This window comes from Kryptolebias marmoratus, linkage group LG6, assembly GCF_001649575.2.
Source record: "Kryptolebias marmoratus isolate JLee-2015 linkage group LG6, ASM164957v2, whole genome shotgun sequence".
NCBI lineage: Eukaryota > Metazoa > Chordata > Actinopteri > Cyprinodontiformes > Rivulidae > Kryptolebias > Kryptolebias marmoratus.
In genome coordinates this window covers 21,957,361-21,967,007 of record NC_051435.1, presented here as the reverse complement: position 1 = coordinate 21,967,007, position 9,647 = coordinate 21,957,361, and the positions used below count along the sequence as shown (strand labels likewise).

Below are 9,647 nucleotides of genomic sequence, written 5' to 3'. Positions count from 1 at the left end.
CAGTCCTCTGTCCTCAGCGAGCAGTAAGTAACCTCGACATGAAGCAGTGCGAACACCGACACACACACACACACACACACACACACACACACACACACAGTTCAGGTGCAGGACTTTATCTTCTTAATGCGCGCTGACAAAATAAATCCAGTCGGGGAGGAGGGGGGTTTAAGGGGGGGCTGGATTGTGTTTAGTGGGCTCTTAGGGGGCTGCAGCAGATTTTAGGGAGGAGAAGTTGTAGAAATAACAATCTGCTTGACTTCCAGCTCAGTGTGCATTTACTGTGATGGAACCAACTACACACACAATAAATATATTGTATTATTGAGCACATAAGGGAAGTGTTAAAGCAGCAGAAAGCAAAGGGTAGAAATTTAGCTTGGGTAAGAATATAAATTTATTGCAAAAACATATATATACCGTATATATATAAGTTATTCTTGGTAAGTATTAAAAGAATAGTGAAAAGGTATTTTCTTTCCTAATTTACATTTGGTACAATTTGTTTCTGTGTAAAGCACACAAATGCAGAAAACAATTCATAATGCAGCCACATTTTGGACAAATTGTATTTTGTTGTCTTAACTGTGTTGAACTGAAGTTACCAAATAATCATTAGAATAATAAAAAGCTTGTTTTCAGGACAAAAAATGGCATTTTATTTGAAATATTTGAAATATTACACTTTTATGACTATTTACAATACATATTTGTTTGCTTGTAATATTTTTTTTTGTGCATTGAGATGATTTAAAAAAAAATTAGTAATCTGGAAAATAATTTTGATAATTTGATCATTTTCTGTTCCTCTGATTGTCTTGTTTGTTTTAGTTTTTACTGTACCTGAATTTTGATCATTTCAGAGCCTCATAAATAACACGTACATTATTTTAAATGTATTTTAATGCTGTCATAAAGGTAAAAGCTTCAATTAATCTAAAGAACAAGTGGAGTTATTGTGCAAATCAGACCTGAGCTGTGATTTCTTGGAGGTATAATTTAAAGGCGGCGTTAGTCAAGATCTGTGTTTGCTGGGATCATTGTCAGATCTCAGTCCAGCTGCCATGTCTCTGGGCTTTTCACAAAGGGAGGATTTTATCCAATATTAGCCCATTAATCTGGTTCACAGGAAGCTTCGTTATCCCAACCACACCAGTCAGGAAGAACAAGAGTACACACATACAGAGCAGTCCGTCAGTGAGTGTTTTGGTTTTCCCCTCATGTTTCTTTTGTCAGTGCTGGAGCAGATGAACTTGTGCACGTTATTGTCCGAAACAGAGGTCAGAGCAGGAACAGGAGTGGTGTTTAGTTGTCTTAAAAGCTTTGTTTCTGATTGGCTGGAAGGAAATGTTTTATCTACTTGTGATGAAAACACACTGTATTTTAATCAAAAACATATGGAAGTGACTTGTTTTTACTGCAGAGTGTCTATTCAGTTTGAGTGACCTTTGACCCTCTCTCAAGTGGCTTTCTGTATGTACATATATGTTAGAAACAGGAGCCTTGCTGTCTGAGTAAAGAATGTTTTTAGACCAAAGGATGGATTGTAACAACATAAACCCACTACTCTGGGAGACGTACTTGTGAGTGTAATCATTTGTCATAATTGAATTTCCAAATGTTTTGTAGATGTAAATTTTACTGGTTGTTATCCAAAAGAGGAAAAAACCTGAAAGGAAAACAAAAAGAAAACCCCGAGTTCAGAACTTCTGTAGGTAATGGCAATCAAAACAAAGACTGCGGAGGCACTTCTTCGCAGGAAATAAATCAGGAGTGGAAGGAGGATTTTCCACAGAGTGACAAAAAGTATAAGAGCGTCAGCATATTGCACAGTTTAGCGAGTCTTTTATTGCAGTCCAGAGGTTGAGGCGGGAATGATGGCGGTTTAGAAAAGACAGGCAGTTGTGGGTTGACGCTGGGGAGGTTCAGATTTTCAGGGATCTGTCTGTCATCAGCAGATGTTTACAGCTGAGCCAAGACACATATTTGTGTGCATGGGTAAATGTGTCTTTGTATAACTGCATTCTACACAAGCGTTTCTGCTTTCACATGGAATTGCACACAGTGTACTTACGTATTCAAGTGCCAGAGACACTCACTGACCAAAAAGCTTAAGCACCCAGATGGAGTAGTGGAAATCAAATGAAACTGCATGTGTTGGAGGGTCATGTGACTGTGTGGCAATGATCACGATATTAGATCAATAATGAAGGTGACAGTACCAGCACACTGCTCGTCAGTAGGGTTTGGCACCCCTTCAGGCCTTGATATATGTGGTGGGGAACACAGTCATAGAGCTGCTGTATCCTAAGGCAAGTTGGCCCACAGCTGTTGGAATTGGCCCTCAACATCTAGCAGGTCAGCACTAGGTTGGAGTTATTTGTGCTGATTCCACACTTGTTCAATTGATGAAAATCTTGGGACCTGTCCGGCCACTGGAAGACCTCAACATAATGCAGACAGTCCAAAGACTCACATGTGGACAGGTGTTCTCTTGTTCAAGAACTGTACCAGGGTGCTGGATGGGGTAAGACATGTGGACGTAAGATGTCACTGATGTAGCACTGAGCCAAAAGGTTCCCCCAAATCAGGACCAGAGGTGACCTGAAATCATACCCAATGGAGTGACGTAGGCGTGTCTCTTAACAATGGCGGGATTGGTTTTCTCCCCCTGGTGCCACCATACGTCCACATGATGGTCCTCTGTGGTAACGCACGACTGAGTGATCACTTTCATGATAGAACGCCACTTGTTATCAGTCCGTGCCTCCTGGTTACATCATCACTACACCTGCAGTCCAGCTAATGCCAGTCATCATGGTACGATGCAAGATGACATGGGCTCTTGTAAAACAGTCCAATACTTGTGTCCGGATGGCAGGTGCAAATGTCCTAGTGTTTATGTTATGCTTGGTGCACAGCACTACAATCCTTCCCTTGGTGAGGTCTGTCTTTAGTAACTGGAACCTTTACGATTATGTGCAGGTGCCCTCATGTTAGTGATGGCAACGGCAGTGAACTGAATCACTAGAATCAGTTCATTAAAATGATTCTTTCAAAAGATTTGTTTACCAAATCCTTCAGTTCACACAGTTTATTAGTTAGTTAGTTTAGTTTATTTCTTTTGTGCCATACACCATAAAAGGTGCCCAACCCCCATCCTTCAAACAGAAAGTGTGCTCTATCGAAGATGCCAGGCTTTTAAAACAAACTGAGCCAACTGAAACTCATAATATTTAAATAAATGCTGTAGTTTATCTTCATCACTCATATAAAAAAACACATTTTCGATCCCCCTCTGGGACTGAGTGAAGTCATCCAGTTTCTAAAGCTAGAGGCAAAGTACCAAATCTAAGTTTATTCATGCAGTACACGAATAAACAGCGCCACTTCCAGCACAGGACTAAGCAAACGTATCACTCCTTGGCGGCAGTTCTCTGTTTCTGCGCAAGGAACGACTCGGTGAATGAAGTGATTTGGTTCAGTTTGTTCACTCAAAAGATCTGTTTGTTTGAACGAATCATTCATGTACGACACAATACTACTTCATGTACCCGCTGATTTCAACATTGGCCCACTGTGACATCTGTACACCAACCGGTCAGGCAAATTCACAATGTAATTTCTATCAAACTTTGTCAATTGCTGGTGATGCTGTCTAATGCACCAACAAAGCACCCTTTTGACTGACTGTCGGATACTCCATTAACTCCCTGAAAACAACATTACACTACTTGTGATGCCACTATTTATGCCCTCTGATGCCTGTTCTAGATGTGCCTACTCCTTGCAAATCAAATCATTTTCACACACATCACTGGTCTGCATGTGGACCCAATTGTCCAAAATGGACCTAACCAAAATTGGTGCTTAACTTTTTCTTTCTCATAGTTGTTGAGTAATTTTGTATCACTTTGTTATTTGTGTGTTACAGAAATTGAGGCGACTGCAAAGTCTTTATTGGCTTTTTTCATGTTGTCATAAACTGTGTCAGTCACTTAGATTTTCAAAACTTTTAAGAAAAAAACACTAAATAATGCTCATTATAATAGCTCCATCAAGAGGCCTACAGCATTTAAAGCTGTAAGCACGTACGGTCGCACATTCTGTTGTTCCTGAACTCAACTTTTAAGTTTAGCTTCACTGAATATCTTTATCATAGCGGTTTAAATTTGTTGTTAAATTTGTTTTTTTATTCTGAAGATTAACTTCAGTAATTGCTGCCCTGCCACACTTTATTCATGCGTAACAGACATTTGAGCGTTTGCCACATCTTGCCACAGTCAGGTTCTGCGTCACAAGGACGGCATTGAGTGTTCTTTTACACAGCAAACCGTTTACAGTGACGTCAGCGAAGGTTCTTTCAGCCCAGTCAGTTTGTGTAACACCTGCCTGATCAGAGACCATCTGAAACGGCTCAGTTTCCTCTTATTAACACACACACACACACACACACACACACAGTCACACACAAACTGAAGCAACTCTCGCTATAGTTGGATGTAGTAAGTCCAGGTTCTGCTAAAAAAGACAGCTTGCATAAAATGCTACCAAATGTGCATCTGCCAAAATGTGGTTTGAACCATAACACCAAGATTGTCGCTAAATGTGCTTCAGTCAGCTGTTTGTTAGTAAAAGCAGCTCTCCATTTGTCAGACTTGTTTTGAATTTGCATTTATTTAGTGCGCACTTAATGGAGCGATATCATCAGACAGCGTGGGACCAGCCGGAACGATTCAAATCAAATTTATTCAGCAAAATAGAAATGACATGCTGGATCTTTAGATCATTTGTTTCTGCTGATGTTTCTGTTTGTTCTTTTATTTTCGAGCCCTTTTATGCCAGCGAGATTCCTCAATATTTTACCTAATTATCCTTAGTTATGTTAAAACATTTTGTCCGACAGATTGAGCCCATGAAAATCTCAGTGATGTGATGACATAAAGCTTTAGTTCAAAATATTCTTTGATCCGCAAATCAAATTGGAAAAACAATTAGCTGTTTGCGTCAGACTAATTACTGAACAATGCACACAGGACTATTGTGGGAGACTGTGAAGAGAGGCTCAAAACTTTGTCATTGTAAACCACGCAAGATGAGTAATCTGAGTGTTCACATTTATTTGGTCAGTACATGCAAAATGACTAGATGCTTACAATGTCTTACTATTTTTGTCTTTTAATTTATGTCTTACATAAACAGAACTGTGCAAAAACCCTAATTCAGGAATCTCTGGTTGCCTAAAAGCAAAATATAAAGGAATTATTATCACTGTATATGAGGCTTCTTCGGTGGAACAGCGGTGCAGCTCCCAGCAAGAAGGTTGCAGGATCGCATCCCGGTCTGGGGCCTTTCTGGGTGGAATTTATATGTCCACCCTGTGCTCACGTGGGTTTACTCCAGATTCTCCGGTTTCCTCCCACAGACTAAAAACATGCTTGTTAGGTTCATTGGTATCTCTTAAATTGTACCTAGATGAGAGCGTGAATGGTTGTTTGTCTGTATGTGTCCCTGTGATGGACTTGCGACCTGTCCAGGGTGTCCCCCGCCTCTCGCACAGTGACTGCTGGGGATAGGCACCAGCTCCCCGTGACCCAAAACGGAGAAGCGGGTAAAGAAAATGGACGAGGCTCTTTTTGCACACAGTCCAGGTTTCAGAGTACTGGCAGCCCTTAATGAACTCTTTACCTGGCCTGGTCTTTTGAAAAACATTAAACTGTGTATGTACTTGTAGCAAAAAGACACTCATTCATTTGTCATGCACGAATCTTCTTCTAAATCCTTAAGATTGTCTGTAAGTAATTAATTGGGTGGCGTGGCGGAACTGTGGTTAGAGTTGTCGCCGCACAGCAAGAAGGTTGCAGGATCCCCTCCTGGCCTTTTTGGGTGGAGTTTCCATGTTCCTGTGCATACATGGGTTCACTCCGGGTACTCTGGTTTCCTCCCTTTGATCAAAAACATGCACGTTAGGTTGATTGATAACTCTAAATTGTCCCTAGGTGTGAGTGAGAGCGTGAATGGTTGTTTGTCTCGTTTGTCTCTATCTGTCCCAGTGATGGACTTGAGACCTGTCCAGGGTCTGCTGGGGGTAGGTGCCAGCTCCCTACGACCCTGAACGGAAAAGCTTGAATGCATGGATGTCTGTAAAATGAATTGTTAGCTGAAGTCAAAGGTAACTACAATAAATGTTCACCTGACTTTTCATTTTCAGTCTTACAAGCAGACTCGAAAAGCCAAACACTTATAGAGTGTGGTGCTTGTTTATGTTTGAGTGAAAGGTTTTTCTCCTGTCATACCCAACTTCCTCTGCTGGACACAGTTCAGTCCTTAAAGGTCACTTGGCATTCATGGACTTGGACTAGCTCCGACTGGTTTTGGTTTCCTCACTAAGCCTCCTCTTCTAATCTTTGCGCACAACAGTCTGTCGTAACCTGTCTAATCTAAAAGCTTCCTCAGTCTGAAACTAGCTGCACTTTTAGGTCATGAATAATGGCTCCACATTTCAGTCTGACTGCTTTTATCTCCTGTGAAACTTCAGGCTTGGCGACACATGCATACAGAAGCCTTTGTATTTATCTCTCAGGGAAAGGAAGTCAGGAATTCCTTTTGTTTTCAGACCCTCCTTATTTTACTATTTATTAGTCATATCAAGTAAAAGTACCGACCGTTTTCTGCTGCATCTTCGAGACGAGGAAGTAAACAAGTCTGTTGAATCTCACATGTCAGCCTGTGTGCTGTAATTTAATTATGTACAGAAATGCAGACTTGCAGTTTTCTTTGATGAAGTGTGGGAAGCAGCTGAGAAATACTGACTGCAACAGAAGCTTTTAATTTTAGTGTTTAGAGCTCCTTTAATTGAAAAAGAACAGTTAAGGAAATCACGAGGAATACTGGGAAAAGTGCAGCATCAAGTGCAATAACCGAATGGAGCAGAATGGAGTCTTTTGGAATTGGATTTTGGAGTCTTTTGAACATCACCAAGCTTAAGAGTCATCCATGGAGGAGTAATGTCTACGGCATTAAAGATGCAATAACTATAACAGTACCAGCATGAATATACACACTGATGAGTGACGAATTTCTGTAAACAATGACAACATGTACAGGCTGCAGCCTCCAGCTGTATCCAGGACCTTAAATGGGTTTCGATGACATAGGGTTGTAGCTTACGGTGCACATATTAGGAAAATGAAAACCAGAAGAGTATGGGTTTAAAAACATCCTGCAAAGTTTTTTTCCTTTAGTCTTTCTAGGGTAAATTTAAGCCAAATTCTAATGATGCATTAAATTGTCTTGAAAATGACCCCCATGTACGCATGGACTAGTGTGAGATTCTGACAGTATTAAACATTTTAGTAAAAAATACCACAGAATTAAACAAAACCCAAAAGCAAAAAATTACAAATGAATCACAATTTACTTGGAAACAGGAATGCATCTCCTGTTACTACTACAGCTTAAATAATATCACATATTGATATGGTAATGAATATAATATAGTTATAGTATAGTTAGTTATAATATAGTTGTGTTGACAGTCACTCTGTTTAAAATTGGTGTCAGATATTTTAAGCTCTCATGACACAGATTTTAAAATGTTATCATCAACTATTTGTAGTTTGAAGATAAAGATGGAAAAACACCAAATAAATTTAGTTATAGTTCTACAGTGCTGCAGTCCCTGAAGAAGGGAGCAGCCACAAGAACGTACTATAGTTCTACAGTGAATGTGTTTACTGTATAAATTTTCTGTTCTTTAATTTTTATAAGATGGTTTCCTGACAAGCTGACGATAGCATTAAACAAAGGGAATGGGTCTATTTTTTGCTACTAAAAACATTACAACTGACTTCATTTTTTTAAGGCGAAAAGATGAAGAGAATTTCTATGTCAGCCATCATACACAGCTGACTGACAGCTCGCAGAAACAGGTAGGGCGAGGGGGAGTGTTGGTTTGCACTTTATCTGTCATCTCATTAAAATGGATTTACACCACAGGAATTACATTATTTTATTGGTGTTGAAACTAACTTTTTAACGCCGTGGTATACCTTGAAACCGTAAACCAGCCCATGCCTACCCGTATCATATAGTTTGTTCCTGTTGTTGTCTTTATAGTGTTTGAATATATTCCAGTTATTTTCCTTGACATAGACGACAATTTTAATTTTTTTAGTGTGACTTTTTACACACGATTTGTCAACAGGAGACTTTCAAAAGCCCATTTGTCTGAACCAGACCAAAAATGTTAAGTTGGTCCGATCTATGCTGTTATAAATAACCCAAAGTAAGAAGTCAAAGCAACAGTGAAGACTCTGACTTTTAATTTCTTCTGCGCGAGTCAAGGTGATTTATGAGTACTGAGTCTTTTAATATACATTTTTACCAGACAACAAAAAAAAGGGAGCCTCAATGTTGAATTTCCTCCTTCAGTTACTCTGACTGAGAGCCAAGCTCGCTGTAAAGCTGCGACTGTAGTGCATCGCACACACACGCACACACGCACACACACTCTGAGACGAGGCCGAGTTTCTCCTTCTAATCACTCTCATATGTGGAGGGGCCACTGGAAGGATTGTTTTGTTATCTCACGTCGTCATCGGCGGGTTTTTGCCTGCGAGCATGTGTTACCGGTTAACACTTGAACGCGAAGCGAAGGTAAAAGTCTCTGAGAATTACAGAAGACAGGGCTGTCTGCAGGGTGCGTGTCCGCGATAGTTATGCCCGTGCATGAACGCAGTCAAGGCAGAACATAAGTTTCAGCTCCAAGACTCAAGTGGATTAGGAGCTTAGAGGCACACTCCTCCAGAGCTTTACACACTTCATTCCCTTCAAGAAATTGGGGTGCCTTAATCACTAATTTAGTCTCCTCTTGCCTGCGCCCCATTAAACCTTATTGCTACAAGACATAGTTAGCTAAATCTATTGAGCTGCATGAATTGTGGTTACGTGCACCTTGATTAATAACTAACTGAATGAATTTAGCTCGTTCTGCAACAGAGGCGTCTGAAAAAGAAACCCATATTTCATTTTAGGCACACAAGGAGCGGCAAACTATTCTGCTGTCTGTGATTCTCTCGTTGATCAAAGCTGTGTTATGCAAGCCAGTAAATGTGTTTTTAATTATATACAGATTTTAATATGTCCTCTGCCTGCCAAAAATAATTCACTTCCAAAAAAAGTTATTTTCTTTTCAAAGGCATCAAATGGCTTAGATCAGGGGTTCCTGACCTCTTTTTTCGTCAGAGCTTCCCTTCATGCACCAGCAGAAAGTGCGGTGCCCCGCGTGCATTAGCTAATTTTCCATTTATTTATATCCATCCATCCATATTCTTTACCCGACTCTCCATTCTGGGTCTTGGGGAGCTGGTGTCTATCTCCAGCAGTCACTGTGCGAGAGGCGGGGGACGCAAGTCCATCGCAGGGACACAGAGACAAACGACCATTCACGCTCTTACACACACCCAGGGACAATTTAAGAGTTACCAATTAACCTAACATGCATTTTTTTAGTCTGCGGGAGGAAACCAGAGTACCCGGAGTAAACCCAACTGAGCACAGGAAGAACACTTAAACGCCATCCAGAAAGGTCCCAGGCTGGGATGCCATCCTGCCGCCTTCTTGCTGGGAGGCAACAGCTCTAACCA

The 9,647-nt window shown here is 40.6% G+C and overlaps 1 protein-coding gene across 1 annotated transcript in view; it reads left to right on the top strand.

Annotated features, from left to right (window-relative positions):
* The window catches only part of LOC108238869 (protein FAM124A), a gene marked incomplete in the record, with an annotated part of 25,638 nt that overhangs the window by 6,266 nt on the left and 9,725 nt on the right, over positions 1-9,647 (top strand). Inside the window, 1 exon segment of the mRNA XM_025006980.1 lies at positions 1-23. Coding sequence (XP_024862748.1) covers positions 1-23 — 23 coding nt within the window.